This window comes from Lepisma saccharinum, chromosome 15 (genome assembly GCF_977018435.1).
Source record: "Lepisma saccharinum chromosome 15, izLepSacc3.1, whole genome shotgun sequence".
NCBI lineage: Eukaryota > Metazoa > Arthropoda > Insecta > Zygentoma > Lepismatidae > Lepisma > Lepisma saccharinum.
The window spans coordinates 29,052,724-29,080,570 of record NC_139243.1 but is presented as its reverse complement, the minus strand read 5'-3'; the positions used below and the strand labels follow the sequence as shown (position 1 = coordinate 29,080,570).

The window sequence follows — 27,847 nt, the reverse complement described above, 5'->3', positions numbered from 1 at the left end:
GTATATAATTAGATGGCAGTGCTGAGTCATAATCGGGAATATACTTGTTATTTGCTCTGGCATATCTCTGAGAACATTGCACCATGCCTCCTCTTATACATTGTTCCATAAACAGATACATGTCCTGATCCTGAATGAGATCCAACTGCATTTTAGTGTTTAAAAACATTGCAGACCATGCTAGGCCTGGAGCACTGTAAAAATACATTGGATCCAGCTTATAATTTTCCATGGAAGATTTTCTAAATGCCTGAAGTATATCAGCTAAGAGAGTGACATCAAGTTTTAAATATGCCTTGTGATAATCACCAAATGTCTGGCATTTTAAATTGTTCCACATCAACTGGGCATGGTGATAATCATCATCAGTGATTCCAGATCCTCTGAGTTTGCTGTACAACTGTTCTTTTGGTGGCAGAGAACACTCACCAAATTTAGAAAAAACCTGTAACATAATCATATGGATATACACCCTTCCGCCTAATTAATTTCAGGTCCTAATTTGGAAACAAAGCACATGTGATTTTGAATTGATCATCAGATAATTGACTGGCCAGTGTAGCCAGGCTAGCAGACAGAATTCTGTATGAATCAAGAAATCTTAAGTGAATAGGAACACCATTAACTTTAATTATCTTGCTAATAGCTATATATTTCTCATTATTTTCAGCTAAAATATTTAAATTCTGCTTGTCAAACCCCTCGTACCTGATCAAATGATGAAAATCATAATTAGATGCACCATGGCAAAATATAGGGACAAATTTTTGTCTCTGGATCTTAATATTACAGCTATTACACAGGGCCATTAAGAATTTACCATCTGTATGAGAATGGTGATGTACCTTGATATTTGTATCTGAAAATTCAGAATCACATACCGGGCATTTTTCTGCATTGTTGAAATCTTCAATCTGATCCTCTGTTAAAGGCAACATGAGTTTTGATTTTAATAAGATATTAGATGCTATGTCATGGCACTAATTTTCTATTCTATGTGCAAATTTTTTGATGGCATATGCTCCCATGTATAAATATTCTTTACTAACAACACCATCCTGTACAATCACATAATAAAAACTAGAAGGTTCATGTAGCTGGTATGATGTACTTGAAGATTCATCAGGATCTGGGCTGCAGAATGCAAGGGGTTTGAGGTTTGATTGAAAATCACAGACTATATATGCTGGGTGTTCCAACAAGGCTTCAAATTTTTTGAATTTGGCATTTTCACTTGGATTAGGCATAAGCATATGAACAGGTTTATGATTGCCACAGTATTTCAGATGCTCAATTAACTTGTTTTTAGCAATTTCTGTATTCACTTCCCGAACCCCATTCACCATTTTTCTACCATCAAATACAGTTAAACATCTTCTACACAACTTGAATATTGTCTTAGATTTGTCTAGTTGTGTTCTAATTAAAGCTTCAAGATTATGTATCAGAGTGTAATGGTGTGTGTCATCCCCTTCAATTAAGAGCAGATCAATCGGAACAGCAGAATCATCATCAAGTGTACTGATTCTGAGAGGATCTATCAAGCAATTGCCACGGCCAGTAGAACAAATAAATACATTAATAGATAATTGTTTACCATTGATATCCCTGGCCTTTTTTTCAAATTTATCAATATTCTGAACTGACATTGGATATTTTAAGCCCTCCATTGCTTCATCAAAATTTTGTTCATGCTGTTTATAATAACTTATTCTCTCAGGATGCCTTAAAACTGGAAACAAAGCAGCTAAAATACACCACAAAAAGCATTTCTCATCATTATTTTCTATGTTAACCACGGCTCTTTTGTTTTTAATATTGGCAGGTAATGGCAGATATGTAGATCCTTGTAATGGGCTGAATTCAGAAATATTAACATAGAGCTTGTGTGAAGTTCCGCATAGGCTCCATCCTGATTTTTTTGCTGCAAATTCAGAGTGTTTAATGTTCAATTGATCTATCAAACTGCTTATTATTTTGTCTAAATTTGCATTTGAATATACAGCTACAGTTTCTGTTATGTGGGGCTGTGTAAATTTGGTGCCATTTGATTTCTTATATTGTGTAAACAATTTGAGGGACAGCTTATAAGAGCCATTTTGTGCATTTAGAATTGCCTGCACATCTGGATTTATACTGTTCAAAAAATTCTTAATGTCACATTTTTGCTCTGATACAAACCGGTAATCCCTAAGTTGGCCATTAAAACTGCTATGGATGGGTTCATAGCGTGGCTGCTTTGCTGCTCTAGCATTAACAGGTGCTTCATGCTTTCTTTTCAGACCAGATGTAGATGGTTGTGAGGGCAATATTGATGACTGTGCAAAACAAGTACCCTTATGTTTATATGTGAAATATTCCATGCTATATTTTCTATGGCATTTAGGGCATATTTTTGTGGGAGTTCTGCATTTGTCTGGATTACAAATCTTTTGATGCTTAGCCCAATTGGGGCTGGATATATTCTTATTGCATTGATTACAATATTTTTGATTTGGCATTTTTGTTATTGGTTTATTATATAAAATTTCTTGGGGTTCAAATCAAAATTCTATGCTTATTAAAAATATCAGTTGGGTTCAGCAGTGTGCTTTGTATATTTAGTGTGTGTATGTGTGTATGTGTGTTAATATTTTTGGCTTTGGTATTTATATAAAATTTCTTGGGGTTCAAATCAAAACTCTATACTTAATAAACCTATGACAGGTTGTATAAAACTGATAGCCTACATGCACAAAGATAGAATAAGTACAGAAGCACTGCCCTATTACAAATACATGTCTACACAGGCATGTCCTAGAAAGGCAATGACCTAATACCATGTGTCATGTATAACAAACTGGGGCAGATATAAACCTGACTCTAAATATGAGTGGATTACAACAAACAAGCAAAATGTGTCAAATATCAGACCTGTATGAGAAGCAATGCAACAACACATCTGTACTCCTCAGCCACTCTCACAATACTAGCTGATGTGTAATGCAAAAGCTCTTGCATCATAATTTGTTGCACAACATAATGCAAAAGTTCTTGCATCATAATTTGTTGCACAACATAATGCAAAAGCTCTTGCATCATAATTTGTTGCACAACATAATGCAAAAGCTCTTGCATCATAATTTGTTGCATAATATTGGGTAATAATTTGTTGTACAACATGATGCAACGGCTTAGTTTTAAGTGTGGCCAAAACAATATCAAGAGGGGCATATTTTTAACAAGCTCATGGACAACAATCTCACAGATGTGGCTTTTCTAAGTGTAGGCAAATCAATCTGAGGGGGGTCATACTTTCACGGGAAATTCCCGAAGGCATTTTTACAAAAATCTTGGATTAGACAGGGTGCCACACTTGAGCAAAAAACTCATATGGGCATGTTGAGCTAGTTTTAGGTGTAGCCAAATCTGCCTGAGGGGGGCTCATACTTTCTCGGGTTTATATTATAGCCAATTACACTACTCATGACACACGAAACACTCCATGGTAATTTGGTTAGCACAGCTTGCTACGGCGCCAGGTGTCTCGGGTTTAAATCCTGGCCTAGACATTGGTATCATTTGTTATTTCATCATATCCTTATCTTCGCGATTAGCCAAAGATGGCAGAAAAGTGAATTAAAATAAACCAAATCAATCAATTATGGAGATATTTTGGAATGAGTAATCTTGAATTTCAGTCTGCCCATTATTTGTCTAGGTCAGTTTATAAATACTGTCAATGCTTCTTACAACATCGCAAGGATCATTAATGTTTTGGATTTTGCTCAGGCAAGACTCCCAAGTTGTTGTTTTGAAGTCATTTCTCTTAACGAGGAACGCTAGTGGCAACCTTGCCACGCGCCCCTGGTAGTTATTAAATGAAGCAACATAGAGGCAGCATAACTGACGGATAAAGCATGTGAGTGTTAATAACAAGAAATTTGATAGAGAACGAAGCGGCATAATTCAATCACAAAGGAAATAATGCACCCCCTCCCCCGTAGTTGCTTGGAACTTTCATCTGCTTGAAAATACTTAGTTTTCTATCCTTAATATACTATTCTATACTTAAATATTTAATTTTCTACAAAATTATATAGCGGCAAGGACGTCCAGAAGGAAGTGCAAGGATGGTCGCCAACTCCCTCCCCTTCTGGAAAATGAATGTTGACATAAAAGTACCTATTATTTCAGACGTATGAGTTGATTTCAGTCACAGTAATTTACATCCATTATTTAATAGTTATGTAGGAAGATGATAATTTCAAACTCAAGTGGTTTTCTTCTGAGAGGGCAACATTATTACGGCGTAATATGCCTCGTTTACGCGCCTGTTAAAAATACATTGTTTACCCCTCGCTGGAAGAAATCTGTGGAAGTCCCCTTGCCCCCAGTGCGCATATGCCGCCCCTCCGCCCCCGGGAACGTCGTTTATCCGCTACTATTAGATCATCGGGTTTTGTAGCAGATCTGGTTTTCCAAGGAACAATCTCCCGATTTTTTCAAGTCTGACCTGTCAACACTGCTCCAAGCACAGAGAACGGCAGGGAAGTTGCCCGAACGCTTTTGACGGAAGGTTATTTTTCCTTGTGGTCAAGCTATACACGCCTGATTTTTGTCCAGTCGTGCACGACAGCTCTTCCTGTCAACAAGCCCCCTTCGCTCGCATTTCAGGGAGAGGCAGGGACTCAGAGACCCATTCGCTTGCTACACGGAGGCAAGCATTGGGCTTCGCCGTGCTGGCTTGATGACCTGTTTCGAAAACGACACAAAACGAAAAATTTGGCAACACTGAATACCACGAGATTTCTCCCTCACCACGGCAACTTAACAAACCCGATTGGTTCAGCTGTTCTTTGGCTTGAACCACTTTAGTTATGACATAATGTATATTATTTATTCTGACTATGTGACTATTGCTTTAAAATCTATATTGTAATTTTACATTCTAAACTCTTATTAGGTATATATCATTTACACATCATATTACTCAAAGAGCATTATAGTAATGTTTTTTATAAACATTTACTGTTTCTAGAGGAATGTATTTATATTAATATATTTTCGTACGTAAATATATTACTCTTACAATTCATAATAATTCGTACGTAAACGTAAGTATCTACAACCTCACTAAGACGCAAATAGTAATAATATTTATAATAAGCTATCTAATGCTAAATAAATGTATAAATTGCTATTCTTCAGTGAAATATCTGTCGCATTTCAAGCGATTTTCTCTTCACTTCATAACATCTACAGTTCAGAACCTTAGTGCCACCTATACGTTCAAACCTGAAACAGAATTTTTAGGTACTGAGTTCGCTGCAAGCTTGAAATACCGAAAAAAATGTATGCTCTTTCATTTTGGTTATCCTTACTTTTTGTGTAACATCATAGTTCTCGAGATATTGTATTTTTTCAAGATTTTCAAGGTGAACTTTTGCCACCATTTTTTCAATATGGCGGCGAGCCTACAGGTCCGAGAAAGTAGTAAACTTTTCAAAATCGGATTAGTCACATGTTTTTACCACAGAAGCAGTTCGTTTCATTTCTGTTGAAATTAATTTCCCAGACGACATTATTTTCACTGGACTAAAATACTTTTGCAGGGGTACCAATCACCCGCAGCGTCATTGGTGCCCCCAGATCATGTCATAATCCCCATAAAATATTTAATTGCGTCAGTATTTTTATTGTTTTATTTACGAAAGTCACGTTTTTTTAAGCTTACCGGAATACTTTAGTTAATCTTAAATTATTTATTTTCTTCATCTAACGGATTAAATATGATGCTAAAATAAATTAATTAGTGAGGAAATATATTCTCATTCCCCTCTCTCGTTTTGCCTCATCGCACATATTACAGCATAGTGCCAGGGTAAAAACCTTTTTACATATACAGCGTGATTAAAAAAGATGGACTCAATTTGAGTCGATCTTTTTTAATCACGCTGTATATTAGAAAAAATATATAATGTTGAATTGTATATTGTTTTAGTAGCACTCCAGGATTATGATGCGCAATTTGCGACATTATAACCCTGTATATTTACGTATATAAAATATTGTTAATGTCGATCTCGACCCCCAAATTCTTTGTCGACGCTACCGACTTAGACAGTCATAATTTTTGATTGATCTATTTGGTTTATTTTACTTCGCTTTTCTACCGATTTTGGCTAATCGCGAAGATGAGGATGAGTGACGATGAGATGAAATTCATCACAAAGAACACCCTTGCCAAGGACGGGATTCGAACCCGGGACACCTGTCGGCTTAGAGTGCTGTGATAACCACTCCGACAAAGGACGGTTTTTGGGATGCCAGAAGCTAATGTAACATAAAATCAAAGTCGAACATTGTTGCCGACCTCCGTGTCGGAGTGGTTAGCACGGCGCGTCACGACACCACGTGTCTTGGGTTCAAATTCCGACCTAGGCATGGGTCTTCTTTGTGAGTGTCCCTTTACCAATTTCATCATTTCATCACTCATCCTCATCTCCGCGATTAGCCAACAGTGACAGAAAATGGAAGTAAAATAAACCAAACCAATCAATCAATTAATCAACCAACAAATCAACCAACAAATCAACCAACCAATCAATCAACCAACCAATTAATCAACCAACCAATTAATCAACCAATCAATCAACCAACCAATCAATCTATCTATCAACCAATCAATCAACCAACCATTCAATCAACCAATTAATCAACCAACCAACCAATCAACCAACCAACCAATCAACTAATCAATGGTTGTCTTTTAGGTGCCCAGTTTGGCATAGGTCTTCTTTGTGAGTGTCCCTTTACCAATTTCATCATTTCATCACTCATCCTCATCTCCGCGATTAGCCAACAGTGACAGAAAATGGAAGTAAAATAAACCAAACCAATCAATCAATTAATCAACCAACAAATCAACCAACCAATCAATATACCAATCAAACAACCAAACAATTAATCAACCAACCAATTAATCAACCAATCAATCAACCAACCAATCTATCTATCAACCAATCAATCAACCAACCATTCAATCAACCAAGTAATCTACCAACCAACCAATCAACCAACCAACCAATCAACCAATCAATGGTTGTCTTTTAAGTGCCCAGTTTGGCATAGGTCTTCTTTGTGAGTGTCCCTTTACCAATTTCATCATTTCATCACTCATCCTCATCTCCGCGATTAGCCAACAGTGACAGAAAATGGAAGTAAAATAAACCAAACCAATCAATCAATTAATCAACCAACAAATCAACCAACAAATCAACCAACCAATCAATCAACCAATCAAACAACCAAACAATTAATCAACCAATCAATCAACCAACCAATCAATCTATCTATCAACCAATCAATCAACCAACCATTCAATCAACCAATTAATCAACCAACCAACCAATCAACCAACCAACCAATCAACTAATCAATGGTTGTCTTTTAGGTGCCCAGTTTGGCATAGGTCTTCTTTGTGAGTGTCCCTTTACCAATTTCATCATTTCATCACTCATCCTCATCTCCGCGATTAGCCAACAGTGACAGAAAATGGAAGTAAAATAAACCAAACCAATCAATCAATTAATCAACCAACAAATCAACCAACAAATCAACCAACCAATCAATCAACCAACCAATTAATCAACCAACCAATTAATCAACCAATCAATCAACCAACCAATCAATCTATCTATCAACCAATCAATCAACCAACCATTCAATCAACCAATTAATCAACCAACCAACCAATCAACCAACCAACCAATCAACTAATCAATGGTTGTCTTTTAGGTGCCCAGTTTGGCATAGGTCTTCTTTGTGAGTGTCCCTTTACCAATTTCATCATTTCATCACTCATCCTCATCTCCGCGATTAGCCAACAGTGACAGAAAATGGAAGTAAAATAAACCAAACCAAACAATCAATTAATCAACCAACCAACCAACAAATCAACCAACCAATCAATCAACTAACCAACCAATCAACCAATCAATCAATCAACCAATTAATGAACCAACCAATTAATCAATCAATCAACCAATCAACCAACCAATCAATGAACCAACCAATCAACCAATCAATCAACCAACCAATTAATCAACCAACCAATCAATCAATCTAGCAACCAATCAATCAACCAACCAATCAACCAACCATTCAATCAACCAATTAATCAACCAACCAACCAATCAACCAACCAACCAATCAACCAACTAATCAACCAACCAATCAATGAACCAACCAATCAACCAACCAACCAATCAACCAAGCAACCAATCAACTAATCAATGGTTGTCTTTTAGGTGCCCAGTTTGGTACTGTGATTTCCATGCCCCTGAGTGGCCTTCTGGCGGAGTATGGATTCAGCGGTGGTTGGCCGTCCATCTTCTATGTATTCGGTTTCGTCGGAATAATTTGGTCACTTGCCTTCATCTTCTTGGTCCACGAAGACCCAATCACCCACCCCACCATGTCGGATGACGAGAGGAGCTACATCTTGACTTCGCTCTGGGGAAAGGAGGGAACGACAGCTGTGAGTATTGTATACAGGGTGTTCCTAAGTTCCTAATGTTCAAATTGTTACTCACTTTACTTATCATGGCGTATTAGGTGCAAGTTGAACATCTCAAATATGTATGATTTTGAATCAATGCATTGCTTATTATGCTCAAGGTAATGAATTTGAATAAACTATACAAAATAATTCTAAAGGTGGCAGGTAAAGAAACAAAAGCCGGTAAATAAATAAGTGTAAAAGAGTTTTCATTGACATTTCTCAGCATGTAAGCCGTGAATGTTTGCTGCTTTGGCTGTAAATGTTGAATAGGATGAGCTGGGACTTACTTTAATACACAGGGTGCGTCATAACATTCTGACCAAACCCAGGGTCATAGACACTACAGAAAAACTTCTGGAGTGTTGATAATCTCAGAAACTGTTCTAACTTTCACCTTGTATTATACAAGATCCTGTGTCCACTCTTATCTTAACCTATTCTCAGTTTAACTTGAATGTAGATTATACCACCGTTTTTGTATGTAGTTCTGCGATCGAAGATCTCTACAGCGTCAGCATATTTATCTTACATATACTACGATTTTCCACGTTCTTAGCTTGACAATGACTAGTGAATCACTATGATATAGACTTTTACTTTGTATCTGGTTAAATGACATTTCAGTAAATCATCCTTGAAAAACCTGCTAACAATATAATAGTCTGATACTTCCAGATCTTTAGAAGAGAATGTAGCACCATCTAGTGTCCTTCAAATTCTTAATTCAATATAAATGTGCAGTTACTAATATCTAAGTTTATATAATATACAGGCAGCGATAGGAGAGGCGTGGAGTGCAATTGCCCCCGCACTTTTTGCCACTTATGCCCACGCACTATGCTAAACCCTATCTACCAAGGCAAATAAACTGTCTTTGCCCTTAAAGTTTTTACACCTTGCCCCCCCCCCCCCCGAGATTTGGAACCCAATCGCCGCCACTGATGACATACGTAATGTATGCATAATATAAAATGCAAATACGGTATAAAATGCAACTAAGATAAAGCGACACATTATTATATGTGATCTTAAAATATTTGATTTATGAATTAATTAAAGTTTTAATTAAAATTATTAATTCTTGCACCGGAGTGACCTTCCTAAAAAAGCCTCTTGAATAACTACGCAGTACATTCTAATACATGGCCGACTGATTAATGATACACATAATACAGAATACAAAGGAAATAATAATTGAGAACTGAATTTCAAAATTCAGGCGCCAGGTGAAAAATTTCCAGGTGCACCGAATTTTGTACCCCTACAACACCCATATACATATATACATATATATATATATATATATATATATATATATATATATATATATATATATATATATATAGGTAGGTAGATAGATAGATAGATAGTGCGTTCAATTTAAAAGGGCACGTAAGGTATATTTGAGTCTTGTTTTTGTTGTCGTCAGTTATGTTCCGTCCGTTCCGTTATGCCCATTGTTAGAGGAAAAGTTGATTGTAGCTGAAGAGAGGGAAGGGGTGAAGAGGAGGGAGGGAGGGGACGGACGCATTGTTAGTTGCAGGTGTTCCGCTCTTCTGCTGGGTTGTGTTTGTTCTTCGTTGAGTTGAGTGAGTGAGAAGTTGCCCTCTACGATGCCATTTAGTGTTCAGAAACGTGCCTTTATTGTTGAACAATATTTCAGAACAAATTCATTCAAAAAAAGCTGCAGTAAATTCACGGAAATGTTCTGTAAGAGTGCTCCGACTGTAAGTTCAATTCAGAAAATTGTCAATAAATTCCGTGAGACAGGGTCTGTATGTAACGTGAAACACCGACGTAGGAAGGCTGTACTAACACAAGAGGCAGTGACTAATGTTAATGAAATAATGACAAGGTCTCCCCACAAACCTTTACGACGCCTAAGCCAGGAGACGCAAATGTCCGTAGGATCAGTCCATACAGCTGTGAGGAAAATGTCGAAATTATATCCATATCGAATTCAAGTTTTTCAAGAATTAAAACAAATTGACTACCCTAATCGTGTGCCCTACTGTCAATGGTTGAAGGACTTCATTGGGAATGACATCACTGTGTTGGACTACGTGTTCTTTTCCGATGAAGCATGGTTTCACCTGAATGGTTACTTGTCTTTACAAAATTATCGAACATGGAGCTCTGAAAATCCCCATCTTTTCGTGGACTCCCCCCTCCACCCTCAGAAAGTTGGTGTCTGGTGTGCCATATCCAGGCGGCGAGTGGTAGGGCCCATTTTTTTTTAAAACAGAATAGATAGTGAAATTTACCAAAACATTATAATGCAGTTTGTTGCAATGTTGGAACCAGAGGAACGTCGATGCTGGTTTCAGCAGGACGGCGCAACTCCGCATACTTCCAATGAGACTATGGCTATGTTAAGAAATTTCTTTGGACACAGGATTATTTCAAAGGGACTGTGGCCAGCCAGACACCCAGATCTTTCAAGTCCGGACTACTTCTTGTGGGGGGTTTTGAAGCAAAAAGTATACAGGCAGAATCCACGCACCTTAGAGGAGCTGAGGCACCACATCACTGAGGAAATTAGGAGTATAACTGTAGATGTCCTCCATAATGTCGCAAGAAATATGGAAAAACGTGTAACATGTGTATTCAAGAACAAGGTCATCATTTTCAACATTTGATTTAAGAATCTTACTTGTATATTTTGTATATTGTATATGTGTGCTCCATACCGCTTTTAAATTGAACGCACTGTATATACATGCATACATATATACACAGATATATACATATATACATGTACATATACATACATATATTGATTGATTGATTTCCTTTATTTTTCTTCGCTTTTGTGCCACTTTTGGCTAATTTGCGAAGATGGGGATGAGTGATGATATGATGAAATTGATGAATGGGACAATCACACACATCCATGCCCAGTCCGGGATTTTAACCCGCGACCCCTGGCGTCATAGCGCGATGTGCTAACCAGTCCGCCACGGGTGCCGGCATACATACATACATACATAAATACATACACATACACACACACACATATATATATATATATATAATTATATAAAATATAATTTATTTATATATATATATATATAAATTCGAATTTGCGAACTTTCCTTAATACAGCACCACTACAAAAATATTTCACCTACCCAGGGGGAGAGCGGGCTTACCCTGTTTGATAGAGCATTGAACATTTTTGTCAATGTGGTTAGTGTGGATAGAAAGATTAAGAGCCGTACTTGAAATATAAAAGGGTGAGTGGGTGTTTTGTAGCTCTGCCTTACCCTCTTTCAAAGGGAGTGTTCGCCACTGAGTCCTACTGTAGCCATTCGATCAACAATTAACTTTAACAATAATGTTATTATTGTGGGTGTGTTATAACTTGTTTGTTAATTTTTCTATAAGCAGAGAAGTATGAGAAACAAAAAGTTTATGTGATGACACTTTAGGCACTGCAAATCATAGAATTAATGCATTTTCAGTTATGTTAATTTACTTGCGTAGAGATGTCACTCTAGATATCAAAGCATATTTTAGAATTTTTCGAGACTATCGTTTGGGACATTTTTAGAATTTCTATGAAATTATATGCATTTTTCAATATTTTTTATATAAATTCTACGTATTCCTGCATATTTCTGCTTGCTTGTTCAAATTTCTGCATTTGTTTCACACTAATTTGGCATATTTTTTAGTTTTAATTTATATTACGCAAATAATTAAAGAATGTAAATACGTGCAGTTATAGATGTATATGCAAGACTAAATTAATTCCAGTTAGAATTTAATAATGATGACATAAATTCGGGAATATAACATTAAGTATGATATATATATATATATTTAATGAGTTTCCAATATAGTGGTTCACCGATGGTGTAGTACTAACGTACTCGACCGGTAATGAAAAGGATCCGGGTCCGATATCCGTAGGAGACTAAATCCCATTTAAACTGTAGTTCCAGTATCGATTAGCCTATATGTGCATAAAATGGACACAAAAACTATATAATCATTGGAATACATTCATCTGAAAAGTCGAATTTAAAAATGTAATATTTAGATCATATCTTTTGAAATTGTGAAAATATTGCAAATACACAGAAGACAATGTAATATAATACAACACGTTTATCTCGTTTAGTCTGTTCCTGTTCCGAAAAAGGCGATTTTGATGTCTTTGCCATTCTGGGCGATCTTAGTGAGTCACGTCGGACATAACTGGGGGTACGAAACCCTAATGACTGAACTGCCCTCGTACATGAAACAAGTTCTTCACTTCGATATTAAGCAGGTAGGATTTAAGTCTCAAAATATATTTTGAATGTGCAATGAATTCCTACGAAATTGTTCGCTCTCTCTCTCTTTCTTTCTCTCTCTCGTTCCTTTTCTTTCTACTTCTTTTCTTTCATCATACTGTTTATCTACTTACTCTCGTATTCTCTCACACTTTCTCTCCTTCCTCCATTTCATTCCCTTCCTTTCCCTCTCTTTCTCACTTTATTTATGTTCTTCACTGTTCTTTTTGCTCTTGTTTCCCTCTTTTTCCCCCTCTCTCAAGTTATTTCCTCCTCGTCTTCCTCTTTTGCCCTCTTTCTGTCGTCTTTCTTTATCTCCCTGTCACTTTTCTTATTCTCCACATTTCTTTCTGTTTCTTTCTCTTCTATTAATGGCTCTCTTTCCTTTTGTCTTTTCTTTCTTGTTCTCTCTTTCTTTCTCTTCTAATAATGGCTCTCTTTCCTTTTGTCTTTTTTTTCTTGTTCTCTCTTTCTTTCTCTTATATTAATGGCTTTCTTTCCTTTTGTCTTCTCTTTCGTGTTCTCTCTTTCTTTTTCTTCTATTAATGGCTCTCTTTCCTTTTGTCTTCTCTTTCTTGTTCTCTCTTTCTTTCTCTTCTATTAATGGCTTTCTTTCCTTTTGTCTTTTCTTTCTTGTTCTCTCTTTCTTTCTCTTCTATTAACCCTTAGTTTGCCGCCGTAACACATATGTTACAAAAAAAGTATGTCCCTTGTAGCCGCTGTAACACATATGTTACAAACAGCTTTAGATACAATTATCGAGGGTTTGCCACACTTATATATGTATATTGAGGTTGAAACACTGACAGTTCGTTCGGGAACATGTTTTGCAATCATGTTTCAAAAATTCCAAATCCCCCCACCCCCTCCTTTTTCGGAATATGTCACGTGTTTGGGCTCACCCAAACACGTGTTCGCTCTTCAGTTGACAGACACAATAAATGCTTGGTATTTACGATGCTGTTTTCCTCCAAGCTTCCAACGCTGTGATTTAGTACTGATAAGGCACACATTCTTCTTTGTGTTTAGACCTGGTGATCGAGCTGAAGTAGTGGCGGGGATTAGGGGGTAGGGGAAGGAGAGAGGGGATTGGATGAGGTTTGGCATTGTCAGCTTTCTGTCGCCTCTATGTTAGAAATGCAATGAAGCTTGACGATAGCCAGAGGCCAAAAGCATGAGTCTAAAGCGTGCGTCTATCCAGAAGTATAGACAAGAGAAAGGATTGCAAAGGCTCCGTCCCTCCTCTGTTAGGACTAACAAACGCCTCACCATAAACACTTCGTATCATATAACAGCTCATCCATTTCCCTAACGCACAAACGTTTCCTTCCGGACATATTTCCACAAAGAGCCGAGTCAAAAGGGAGAAATAGATTCACAGTAGCTACACAAGATGCAAGTGCGAACGAAAAAAGCAAAAGTTCGGGTTTTCTCCCCAAAGCAGCTGGAGAAGAGGGGGCAAACTCCACATTTTTATGATTTTTTTCATTGAAATTGGGGGGATGCAGCCCCCGCCCGTAAGCCCCCCGCGGTTGGGGCATCCAATTTTACATGGTTGCATGCACTGATGTTCTGCCTGCAAAACAAAAGTTATCCGAAGTAGATTGGTCCCATAGTGTCAGTTATAACAATTTTATGAATAATATGCAAATTGGCTAAAATTCGCTAGTTTTACGTTTTGCCTTATTGTTCAAATTGTATTGCACCCACAAACATGAATCAAGTTTTATTCTGTTGTGGAAGGTCCATTCTTTTAAAAAAAAAAGCAAAAGTTCCGGTTTTCTCCCCAAAATAGCTGGAGAAGAGGGGGCAAACTCCATATTTTTATGATTTTTTCATTGAAATTGGGGGGATGCAGCTTCCGCCCGTAAGCCCCCCGCGGTTAGGGCATCCAAATTTTACATGGTTGCATGCACTGATGTTCTGCCTGCAAAACAAAAGTTATCCGAAGTAGATTGGTCCCATAGTGTCAGTTATAACAATTTTATGAATAATATGCAAATTGGCTAAAATTCGCTAGAGTTTTACGTTTTGCCTTATTATTCAAATTGTATTGCACCCACGAACATGAATCAAGTTTCATTCTGTTGCGGAAGGTCCATTCTTTGAAAAAAAAGCAAAAGTTCCGGTTTTCTCCCCAAAGTAGCTGAAGAAGAGGGGGCAAACTCCAAATTTTTATTTTTTTTTCATTGAAATTCGGGGGATGCAGCCCCCGCCCGTAATCCCCCCACGGTTGGGGCATCCAAATTTTACATGGTTGCATGCACCGATGTATTGCCTGCAAAACAAAAGTTATCCGAAGTAGATTGGTCTCATAGTGCCAGAGTTGGTACGATTTTTCTCCATTATGTATACGAATTCAAATTTCCCGCTCAAAGCCTCGGCGACACTGGGCTTACTTTCGTCAGACCGTGCGGCGTACTAAGGGTCTATTAATGGCTCTCTTTCCTTTTGTCTTTTATTACTTGTTCTCTCTTTCTTTCTCTTCTATTAATGGCTTTCTTTCCTTTTGTCTTTTCTTGTTCTCTCTTTCTTTCTCTTCTATTAATGGCTTTCTTTCCTTTTGTCTTTTCTTTCATGTTCTCTCTTTCTTTCTCTTCTATTAATGACTTTCTTTCCTTTTGTATTTTCTTGTTCTCTCTTTCTTTTTCTTCTATTAATGGCTTTCTTTCCTTTTGTCTTTTCTTACTTGTTCTCTCTTTCTTTCTCATCTATTAATGGCTCTCTTTCCTTTTGTCTTTTCTTGTTCTCTCTTTCTTTCTCTTCTATTAATGGCTTTCTTTCCTTTTGTCTTTTCTTTCTTGTTCTCTCTTTCTTTCTCTTCTATTAATGGCTTTCTTTCCTTTTGTCTTTTCTTACTTGTTCTCTCTTACTTTCTCATCCATTAATGGCTTTCTTTCCTTTTGTCTTTTCTTGTTCTCTCTTTCTTTCTCTTCTATTAATGGCTTTCTTTCCTTTTGTCTTTTCTCTCTTGTTCTCTCTTTCTTTCTCTTCTATTAATGGCTTTCTTTTCTTTTGTCTTTTCTTTCTTGTTCTCTTTTTCTTTGTCTTCTGTCCATCGTTCCCCCTTTTCTATCTCTCTCCTTTCTCTTATCTTTCTATCTCGACTTCTCTCTTTCATTTTCTTCTCCCCCTCCTTTTCTGTTTTATATTCTCCCACTATCTCGATTTCTCTCCCATTGTTCTTTCCATTATCTCTGTTATCTTAATATTCCCCGTTTCCTTTACCTCCTTTTATACTCTCTTACATTAAACTTTTCTCGGCCACTGGTAACTCTTAACTTCTCATTACAGAATGGATTTCTGTCGGCCCTTCCTTACCTCGCCATGTGGATATTCTCCATTGCAATAAGTCACGTTGCTGATTGGTTGATTAGCAAGCAATATTTCACCAGAACGGCCACTCGAAAGATCATAAACACAATCGGTAAGAAAATACACGATTTTTATTACCATTTAGAACTTCAAACTGGTCAATTAAGTTCGCAGACTTTTAATTAAACCGTTATTTAGTGATCAGTGTTTGATAATTCTGAGAGTGATATTTGATGTTTAATTTTGTCTACGTTTTGGTTACAAAATGAAAAATGGAAAGAAAGTTGCTATTCTGATGCATTAATATATAGCTATACTCTGTCCCAACTATATCTGGAGCAGGCGAACGGGAAGACGTCTCTACGCAAGTAGTGACGCGAGACGGCTCCATCAATGAACACATGAGAGGGAACGCGATTGCTTGGAGGGTGGAGTGACTGCAGTTACCAACCTTCCCAGTAGCGTGTACTGCTTCGCTCTGGCCACTCGATTTCCTCCCCTTCTCTGCCGCTATGCGCGGACTTGCTACAGAGATAACTGAGACAGGGTATACTTAGATTACATATAAGAGTCTAGATGATCCAACGGATGGAGCGCCTGCTGTGTGGGTAGCCTCAGGTGGAGTCCTTCTCTTAATGCCACTGTGTGCTGGCATGGAGGTCACTAAATGGAATAGATAATACGTGGATCAAGAAGTGTTGCTAGGTTGACATTTTTTGGGAACCAAATTTGGATATAAATGCCTAATATGCCTCACAATTTCTATGTAATAGATAGTTTTCTATGTATTAATATTATTTATTGCATATTAAACGACGCCCCTGTGCTTTAGAATTAGTGCCCATTGCATACTCCAAGACAATGTGGTGAGTCTAATGATTTATTTTGTTCTTTAATACAGAAACATATGATTGATGATGATGATGTGACTGAAAAAGCTAACAACAAGCTGTGTCCCTTATTTCTTGGTCTCCTGCGCTAATCTCTAAGCTATTTCAGGCAGATAGATTGATTGATTTGTTGTTTCAAGTACACTTTATGCACAGTAAGGCTAATCGGGACTGGACCTAAAGTTTAAAGTGGGATCCGAATCACTTGTGCCTCCACCGGGTATCGAACCCGGGACCCCTTGATTACAAGGCGACGACGCTACACTGCGGCATCGGGGAGACCACTCAGGCAGATAGAACCGAGATGGAAATCAGTTGGGCGGGGACCAAATTTTATCGTAATTGATTCAGTATTTATTAAACGTTTTTTGATAAGGTGTGAATCTCGAAGGGGAATTTTGGCCTATCTCGAAATAAGAGACGCAGAACAGTAAAATATACGTTTGTCCATGTCTTGATATGTCTCAACTAATTCGCACAGTGAAGCAAGTATGATTTAGACGAAACTTTAATATAATTTTAAATATGATTTACTAAAGCCTCGATCAGGACGAAACTCTTGGACTTTCTGACTGACCTGGCTTTTACAGATGGATCTATTGTTCTCGGTCTGTGAAGAGACTGATCTGTTTCTCGTGTCGAGCTTTGAAAAGATGTATCTATCTCTGTCTAACTGGAACTAGAAAGAAAGAGGGTGAGTGGGAGATGGAGAGAGAATAGGAGGAAAGAGAAACAATCAAAAGAAGACAAAGAAGATAAGAATAAATAGAGAGAGCATGGATAGAGAGAAAGAAGGGAGATTAATAAGCGAGAGAAAAAGGGAGAATAGAAATTAAGAGGAGAGGAAGAAAGAATGAGTGATGGAAAGAATAAGAAAGAAGGGAGAGCAAGTAAAAAGCGATTAAGAAAAGAGAAAGAAACATGAAAAGAAAATAAATATATATAGCAACACAGAGAAGACGAGCAAGAGAAGGAATGAACAAGAGACAGAAGGGAAGGGAAAGAAAGAATGAGAGATTAGAAATAAAGATCAATGGAAGAAAGAGATCGACGGAGAAAACATAAATTTACAGAATAAACAGAAGAGAACAGAAAATGGGTAAATAAGGAAAGGAAAGGAACGATGAATAGAGAAAGCGAATGATGAAGTGGAAGAAAGAGGCAATAGAGGTAGCACAAGCTGAAAAAGAAGAGAGGGAGTAAATAGTTGAAGATGTAGCACTTAGAACTTAAGTATTTTGTAGTCACGTGCCTTTAAATACAATTCCATACGCACTAATTTCTCTCTGCAGGGCAGTGGAGTCCAGCTATAGCGCTGGTGGCAGCCGCCTACACGGGATGCGATCCGGCACTCACGGTGGCCATTTTGACGGTTGGCGTCGGCCTCAACGGTGGTATTTACTCAGGCTTCAAGGTGAACCATCTTGACATTTCGCCAAGGTTTGCAGGGATTCTTATGAGCTTCACAAATTTCACAGCAAACGTTGGAGGATTCATCGCTCCTATAACAGCTGGTTACATTATCCACAGCAGGGTAAGTGTATCGTTTACCATCACTCAAGAAAAGTATTTTTTTACTTCAGTTTACCATTTAGCCTCTCTACCCGGGATTTAAGTCTCCCGCTTTACTGAACCTCAACCGTTAGTATAATCTCTCAGCTTCAAATTTTTAATACAGGGTGGCGCAACAGTCAGATTACCCACACAATTCAAGTTTATACACAAAATTCAAGTATACATACAAAATACCAGAGGCGTTTTGTGAACGCATGCGGTGCATGCTGCGCATGCGTCAATTGTGGGGAAAAGGACAGCTTGCTCTGCGACGTCATTAATGAGCATTTCTACATTCTAATTTTTTTCATATAGGAGAAGTATTTATTTTACACGAGAGCGCTGAACTAAGCTTATATTACATTTCTTGGATCTGAAGTGACGCATGCATCAGTTGTGGGAAAAGAATTATTACTTTCTTTCACTTCAGATCCAAGAAAAGTAATATAAGCTTAGTTCAGCGCTCTCGTGTAAAATAAATGCTTCTCCTATATGAAGAAATTAGAATGTAGAAATGCTCATTAATGTCGTCACTGAGCAAGCTGTCCTTTTTCCCACAATTGACGCATGCGCTGCATGCACCGCATGCGTTCACGAGACGCTTCTCCAAAATACAAGTAGATACACAAAATTCCAGTTTCAGTGGTTTTGTTCAAAGTGTCCTCCGTTGTTTGCAATACATTCTGTGCAATGATCAACAACAGAATTGCAAATACGATGCAGTAAACTTGTATCATTGTTGATGACATGAAACGCATTGATAATTGAGTCTTTCGTGCATCCAAATCTGCCGGTGATGATGAGTATACCATATCCTTAAGAAGTCCCCACAAGGCAAAATCGCATGGCGTGAAATCACAAGAACACGCACGCCAGTGGTACCACGGGCATCCTATCCAATCTTCAAATGTGTCATCTAACAACAAACAACCACACTACACCAGACTCAACTGTCGCCAAAGAATAACGAGTGCACTGTTGCCAGTGTCACACGACAATGTTACCAACCATACACCTAAATAATATTACTCAGCACATGAAGCACATACACTAACGTAATACTATTATCAATGTGCTTTTTTGGTAAAGTGACTTTTGCGCCACCTGGTATAATTTAATCAAATTGTCAGAGTAATTTACAGACAGTGTCCTTGATCACTGTGAATTTCGATTCTGCATGCATTCAAGATTTGCACTGTGTTCATAACTATAATATTTTAAGAAAATTACAATTTTGGCTCTTAACACAGTCTTAATCACACAAACATTTAAAATATGATGAAACCTAATTCTTGTCACCACAAATAACCTGAAAAATTACTATACATTTGAGTCAGGGTCGAAACAATTTGTAATTTGATCTTTCCGTGGCAGTGGCGGCCATTGGGTTGAGCAAGATGCGAAAACTGTCCCTTGCTAGATAACGTTTAGCATAGTGCGGGGGCACTGTGTGGTATTCTTCCGCAACGCTTATCAGTTGGGACAACCCAGGAATTTTCACGGTTTGACTGACAGAGACAACGTTGTGCAAGTAGATTTCTTGTCCACCACTTTGAACAGCTCTTATGATACAGATTAGCACCCGTTTTCTGCATGCTAAAGATATGTGCGTAAACAAATGACGTCACAGTTCGAAAATGCCGGTATCCGCGTGTGGGTGTGAATACATATATTTATTATGTTACTAGATTTAAAAGTGAATCACTAAACATTTGAAAATCATATATTATTAACGGAATAATTTGTAACTACAGTAAAACCTTGTTAATATGGACTAATGGGGGGGGGGATAAGTTGACCGGTTTAACTAAAGTCCGGATTAACTGAAATAACCTAAATGAACAGTAGAAAGTGCTTTACAACTCCGTTTATAGCAACAAAACACGTTTATTATGGTTTACAGTACAGGAAAATGTAAAGAAATACGATAATACAGTGCTTCTAGCCATATTTGAAACCTTGCATTCTGCTTTTTTTCCTTTTGCCTGTCCGGATTAAGCGAAGTCCGGCTTATAGGGGTCAGGGTTAATGAGGTTTTACTGTATTATGTATATCAGATATTTATAGCTTAAGTAGCAAACTAAAAGCAACGTCATGAAAATAGGCGGTTGGGCAGAATTGCGCTGGTGCCACATGTGGGAAAAGCAAAGCGGGAGATGGACAAAAGTCGCTGGTTCCCGCGCTCTGTGTGGCAACGTCAACCGGGCTGCGTTGCCTAGTTCGTGCGTCAGACCGACCTCTCTCCGGGGCATAAAGTTGTCATCCCTGACTTTTCGACCAAATACTCTCAATTTGTATCACGTACATTACAAAGACCAGTGCTACAACAAAGATATTTCATCCTCTTAAGCCTCCGAACACGCGGGGTTGTGCTGCGACGTGGCAACAGCGCGAACATCTGTCACACGCCTAATTTCATGGCCGTGCGTGTAGTTCCATTACTAACAGGTTAACATGGGCGGAGTTCTGGAGGGGCCAGAACTTAAAAAAAGACTAAAAAAAATAACACATGATTAAGTTCAGTTACTACATTTTTGTTATCAAGACATACCGCAAATCTTGACGTGATGGCATGTGCGGTAATTGCGCCGCAATAGCGGGTCTTAGACGATTTGATTGATGTGTACAGTTTGAAGAAATTAAAACTTAAAATGACTGTTGAGTCAACAGTTACTGCTGGGGCATCAAAATAACTTTTCAATTTAATTTTTCTAAAATTTTCTGAAGCCTACTATTGTAGGCTACCGTAACTTTTTCAAAGTAATACGAGTATTGTATCAATAAAAATTTCATAAGATGTAAAGTGCGATAATTGTACTGTTTTGCTTCTTTTAAAACTGACAACCAATGGGCTATACTAATTAATATTTGTTTACTTAAGCGAGGAAATTTAATATTTTCAAATATAAAAGGCCTAAAACTAAGTGTTTTTAAGTTGTTTTTTTTTTAAATTTCCGGGTAAGGCCTCCGAACCCCTTATAAACTAGGGGATATTCAAAAACCCTCAGGTACATCATATGCTTCTCCCAGAGCCTGCTCCCCCAAAGCAAAAGCACAAACTCCGCCCATGCATGTTAAGAATATGAATACATTCAGATTGGTTCAAATGGTTTGATTAAGTGTTTGTTCACGGATAGAAATCGGTTAGGTTTCATAGTTATACAGGGTGGGCCCCCAAAAAGTAACCGAAACGTAAAGTAACGACAATTATTCGGTTACGTTTTTTTGGACCACCCTGTACTTGTCTTGCATTCCTGCAGAATTTTATTGTGCATATATTGTTATTGGTGTAATGTATCTGTTAATGATTACCTTAAAGAAGGAGAGATCAGGGAACACTCACAAACTAACACAGATACGGACGTTATCCTTTCTTTGTTTTCGATATTATCCTCAAGTCTAATCTAATTTTTATCTTTATTGTTGTAACAAGAACTCTCTTCCACGGAAATTTTTGGTGGGAGGGCTTTTTTAGGACAATTCTGTTCGTGGGGAGGTGGGGGTAAATCCCCGTCCTCCAGGATTTCACACCCTCGAATCACATCCTGCATCTTCTTCCATGATTACAATGCCGGCGAGAGGTTCCCCACTACACGAACGCGACGGATGAAGCCTCCTGTCCTCTTATGACGCTACAGTACCGCTGCTCGTCCTGCAGTATACTTACACACGTGCATACGAAAGCGCTCTTGCACAAATACGTCGGGTTTATCAGACTTGGTGTAGACTATCCAAGTAAAACATTGCCGGCCCCGTGGCACGAGTGGTTAGCACATCGCGCAACGATGCCAAGGGTCCGGGTTCGAATCCCTGCCTGGGCATGGATGTTTGTGAGTGTCAATCCATTTCACCATATCATCACTCATCCCCATCTTCACAAATTAGCCAAAAGTGTCACAAAAAGCGAATTAAAATAAAGCAAAACATTAAATAACCGTAAATTCATTTAGCTTTAAAATGTAAATTTCAGTATCATAGAATTGTTCTTTATGGTTTGCTAAATAAGTCATTGGAAAAGGGGAGGGAGATTGATATATTCACCCTAATTATCCTTTTTTGAAATGCAGAAAGATCTCAAACCCCTTACAGTATATTACCAACAGTTTAGAATGAAATCTGAACCATTTTGTGCCTCCACCAAGTACTAAACACGGAACTATTTGGTTAAAAATATGTGGGGCTTACCACAGCACCATCTAGGAATCAGATGTTTACTAACGAACAAGAAAGTTCTCACGTATTTGTAGGGTAAGCTCGTTGTCTCATATCAAGTTCCCACAATCACCAATAGATGGCAGAAAGGGCTGCGACCTTTGGGCGACATCTCGCGAGAAACTCATGCACTACCAATATGTAGGGATTTCGAGAGAGACAATAATTGTAACGTGGGACGTAATTTGCGGTTTATTTTCGCAAAATGAAGCAGCAAATGAATACATTGAAACCGCTTGTACAGCTGTTTTGTGTTAATGGTGTAGAAACAGCCTCCATCTAGGAGGCAGATGTTTACTAACGAACAAGAAAGTTCTCACGTATATGCAGGGTAAGCTCTTTGTCTCATATCAAGTTCCCACAATCACCAATAGATGGCAGAAAGGGCTTCAACCTTCGGCCATCTCGCGAGAAACTTGCACTACCAATATATGTGGGAATTTCGAGAGAGCCAATAATTGTAACGTGGGACGTAATTTGTGGTTTATTTTCGCAAAATGAAGCAGCAAATGAATACATTGAAACCGATTGAACAGCTGTTTTGTGTTAATGGCCTAGAAACAGCCTACTTATATTACGAGTTGATCAGGTAAATGTTACCACTGTTTATTTCATCGTCCCATGAAGTGAAGAAAGAGGTGGGGTGGGGGCGATTGCCCCCCTACTTTTTGTCACTTTAGATCCCGCACTATGCTAAACCTTATGTATCATGCCTCCCCAGCCTTGGCACCTTGCCCACCTCGCCGCAAATGAGTGAAAGCATATCAGATCATCATAATCACAGGAATAATAAACACTACAATAAATAATTATCTAGTTTCTTTCGTAATCGGAGTCTGGTTACGCGTGGGTCCTGATGCAATCGACTATTTGGACTGAGTTTTCCCAGACGCGTTCTAGAAGAGTACGAGATCTGGTTGCAAGAATTTCGCACATACACCAGTAGATGGCAGAGTTGTCTTCTTTCATTCTATGGTTCAAGTTGACTAGCTAGCTTAGCAATTCAATGCTTACAGCTTATACATTAAAAACCATATTTGTGGATCTCTTCTTTTCAGGCAAGGTTTCTCACGAACATAAAAATTAATTTCGACAATACATAATGTATTCTTTTCTCTCATTCTTAATTAATATCTACTTATTGTAATAAGTAAACATATTGTATAAAACCGTTTAATTGTTCTGTCTATGAATGATGTTCGTGAACAACCTTTTTGAATCTGATACACGTTGGTAGTGTGATGTACAGATTTTCTGCTATTTTACATACAGTAAAACCTCTTTAATTCGAACTAATGGGGGATAAATTGACCTGTTTAACGGAAGTCCGGATTAACTGAAATAACCTAAAAGAACAGCCGAGAATGTGTTCCCTAACCGACAGTGGGAACGAGCAACGAGACAGGCCAATGTAAAATAAATGCACGCAGAAAATTACAATAAAACCTCGTTAATCTGGATCCCGATAAGCCGGACTTCGCTTAATCCGGACAGGCAAAAAAAAAAAAAAAGAATGCAAGGTTTTAAATGTGGCTAGAAGTCAACAAGAGAACTTCTCAAACAGAAGGCAATCAACCACTGATATGATTTATTTTACTTCGCTTCTTGTGCCACTTTTGGCTAATATGCGAAGATGGGGATCATATGATGAAATTGATGAATAGACATCACAAATGTCCATGCCCAAGCCAGGATTGGAAACGGGGACCTCTGGCGTGGCAGCACGATGTGCTAACCACTCCGCCACGGGGGTCGTCAACCACTGATGAAATTCTGTTTCCCGCAGACTTTGTACTGTACTGTATAGTGTATTTAGGCCTATGCCCTTTAAATGCACCATAATAAACGTGTTTTGTTGCTATAAACGGAGTTTTAATGCAGTTTCTACTCTCGTTCGGCTCCAGGAATGCTTTTTATTACGAAATCCACTTTTCCCATTTTCACGGGTCAGGGGAAAATTTTTCTAGATATCAGCATGCACCGTTATTTACACCCCACTCATGCGCTAGTCTCTGTCGGTCTTTAGCTAAATTCTGTTATTTTTGTATTAAAAATAGAGGCTAAGTTCTTCGTTGCTGACTACATGTCGCAACGTAGGACGCCGGTGAACATCATTTTGTTGCTTCTCCTGTCCAGAAATATATAGCGAGGCCTTGATTTGTTACTTTTCGAACTTACGTCCAATGAGGGGTCTGTTTTTTGCCGAAAAGTGGCAAGTCAGTGTTGCCCACTCATGATTCGGCTCACCAGCGATCCCCCATACATTTTCACCATTTATATTAATATAATATAAATGCTGAATAAATATATCCAAATTATAAGTAATATTCCGGCTTTAAAATATCTCTTCAATCACAATCCGTATCAGTTCATGGTATAATAGTATTAATAATATTTGTACTGGTGGTTCAGTATGGGACGGCGTAGGTTCGAATCCGGCTCTGGTCGGAATTTATTCGGCCTACGTATAGGGCCGGTGGCAACCCACCATCGTGAGGAATTTGGGGAGCTCCGAGTGAGTGAGCGTAATCCGGTCACGGAGACCTACTATAACGGCTGGGGATACGTCGGGCCGACCCCCCGACTATTCCAATACCGGTTGAAGATCTCCACGCTTAGAGGTGACGAATGAAAGCGTGGGAGGGAGACCGGCAGTCGGTAGGTACGCCTAGGCCCTTCATGGGCTGTTGCGCGACGGATTATTTATTATTTTTATGTACTTGTTATTAGGGGGGGACCTGGATATTGTGTGAAATATATATGAATGGCTTATTGCAGAAAGGGACCTGGGTCACTTTTGCACAATTCTGAGAAAAACAAGAAAAATTGTACAATATTGATATTGTAAGAAAGAAATGTACCGTTGTTGGCTCAAATATTCAGCATAAAGAAAAGTTAATTTTGCAACCCTCAATGCGCCCCCCTGCAGTATGCTGCTAGAGACAGTGGAGATGAAAAAGTTGTGACTCCGGTACCTTTCTGCAATAAAAGTGAAAACTGTGAGAAATAAGACGAGAAACATCCTACAAACGCCCGTTTGTCGTTGACACACACGCTGGTTAGGTTAGGTTGTGTTATATATGCCACAGAAAATTATAGATTCAGCACTTTGTACAGTGTACTGCACTTTCTGGTCTTTATTGTCGGTGTTTGAAGTACAATAATGTACGAGCCCATACATGCATGTGTTACTCTACATCTGAGTCTGTTTCATTGCCGTGTGTAGTGGGCCACTGAAGAATATCTTCATAAAATCCTTTGACGTCGTCTGGTACATACGACAAGGCAGTTCCTATGTCCTTCACTTTAGTAAGCTTGATCGGCATACGTACAACTGGGAACGTACGTTGCGTAGGAATTACAATTCTTGCACCTTTGGACAGATAGAAGGTGTAAGACGTCAAACCTTTGATGAATTCGGAAACCTTGACAGTATACCCTTATGTTCAACACAGTATTCAAAGTAATGATACTTGGAAATCTAAAAAAAAACTGCCTCTTCTTGTAGGAACACATGGTAGTTTTCACAGATGCCACATTTTTTTTTTTTTTGTAGACATGAGGCCACCACGTTGGGAAACCAATAATGTTACTGGTGTCAATAAGTTTGACAGTATTTTTACCGCCCCGAGCTGCATTACAGATTAGCGTACACAGTTCATACAACGTATAAATACAGCTAAGTTTATTGCAGAAAAGGACCCGAGTCAGTGACTTAAGTACCTTTCTGCATTAAAGTACACTTTTCACTGTGCATTTTCTTGGCTATAGCCTTGTGTGACTGACGTCCTTTCTGCACTAAAAATGTGTGTCTGTAACTAGGAAAATAAAAAATACCATTAACTCCAATACCTCAAAAATGTGACTCAGTTCCCTTTCTGCAATAAGCGATTCATATGTGCATTTGATTGACAAGGGGGGGAACATTCAGGTACACTGCTACAGTGTATTGGGGGGTGATATCTAATGGCAATGTAACTATGACATAACACCAAATTTATGTATGGAAGATATTGTTCGTCGGTGTGTGTGTGTGTGTGTGTGTGTGTGTGCTTGGAGAAGTCTCCAGATGGAAGCACAGGACAGGGAAGAAACCTTTCGGGTCCCAACGAGCGACAGCCCCAGAGCCACTTGCAGACGTGTCAAGAGTCCAAGAGTGGCCATTGCCCACCCTTTAGATACGGTAGTCACCCCAAAGGAGGGGATGACGCCAAAAAAGTGGCAACCCCGGAATCAAGGGCGACATGACTAAGAGCAACGACAAAGGGGAAGCCGACAGATCAATTTGAAATCTTGCGTGATAAAGAAGTAGGGTTTCAGTCACCTTCGATCAGGGACAGACTCTGAGCCTTTCATGAATGGGGGAAACTGCTAATGGTAAAAGTTGTTCAAAAGTTGCGCTAGTCAAATCTCCTACGTGCCTTATTTCACAAGCCTCGAAACTTTTCTAGATCAGCCACTGGGTTGCTTGTGATAGAAGATGCAAGATAGACTTTCGAGAGGGGGGGGGGGGTGTTGCCTCTAACACAGGTGCTGTAATGAAGAATAATTCACCACTCACTAAAGGCAGAAAACGAGGTATGTAGCAAGAGTTTTACAATGGTTTCCATGCCCTTGAAATTGTAGGTCTCAAAATTCCGCCTATCGTTCTGACTTTCTGTGACTTTTCTTCATTTCTACCAGAAAATGCGGCATCTGCTTAGATGTAAAGTTGCACAGACATACAAATACATATAATCAATGCCAATTTATATAGCGAGAGACGTGGTAGCTCAGTCACGCAGGAGAAGCGTAAAATAGTCGTTACGGCGTCTGACTACCATGCGAGAGACCCGGGTTCGATCCTCGGCCGGGCAGAACCGAGATTTCTTCCACCTGTTCAAGCGGCTCCTGCACACGTATAGAGTGGGTAGCTGGAAGAAAGTCTGGAGGGTAAGCACGGCCAGGGGCGTGGTGCTAATCACATCACCCCCACCTTCGGCGGTGATCAAGAAAGTGTGTGGCCCTAACTCCACACCCCTTATACGCCTTCATGGGGTGGTGCAAAGCAC

At 38.7% G+C, this 27,847-nt stretch overlaps 1 protein-coding gene across 1 annotated transcript in view; it reads left to right on the top strand.

Moving 5' to 3' along the window:
* The window catches only part of LOC145999650 (putative inorganic phosphate cotransporter), a 284,482-nt gene that overhangs the window by 221,769 nt on the left and 34,866 nt on the right, over positions 1-27,847 (top strand). The window contains exons 5-8 of the mRNA XM_083136778.1: positions 8,292-8,521; positions 12,672-12,821; positions 16,120-16,252; positions 18,323-18,564. Coding sequence (XP_082992904.1) covers positions 8,292-8,521; positions 12,672-12,821; positions 16,120-16,252; positions 18,323-18,564 — 755 coding nt within the window. The remainder of the gene's footprint in view (positions 1-8,291; positions 8,522-12,671; positions 12,822-16,119; positions 16,253-18,322; positions 18,565-27,847) is intronic.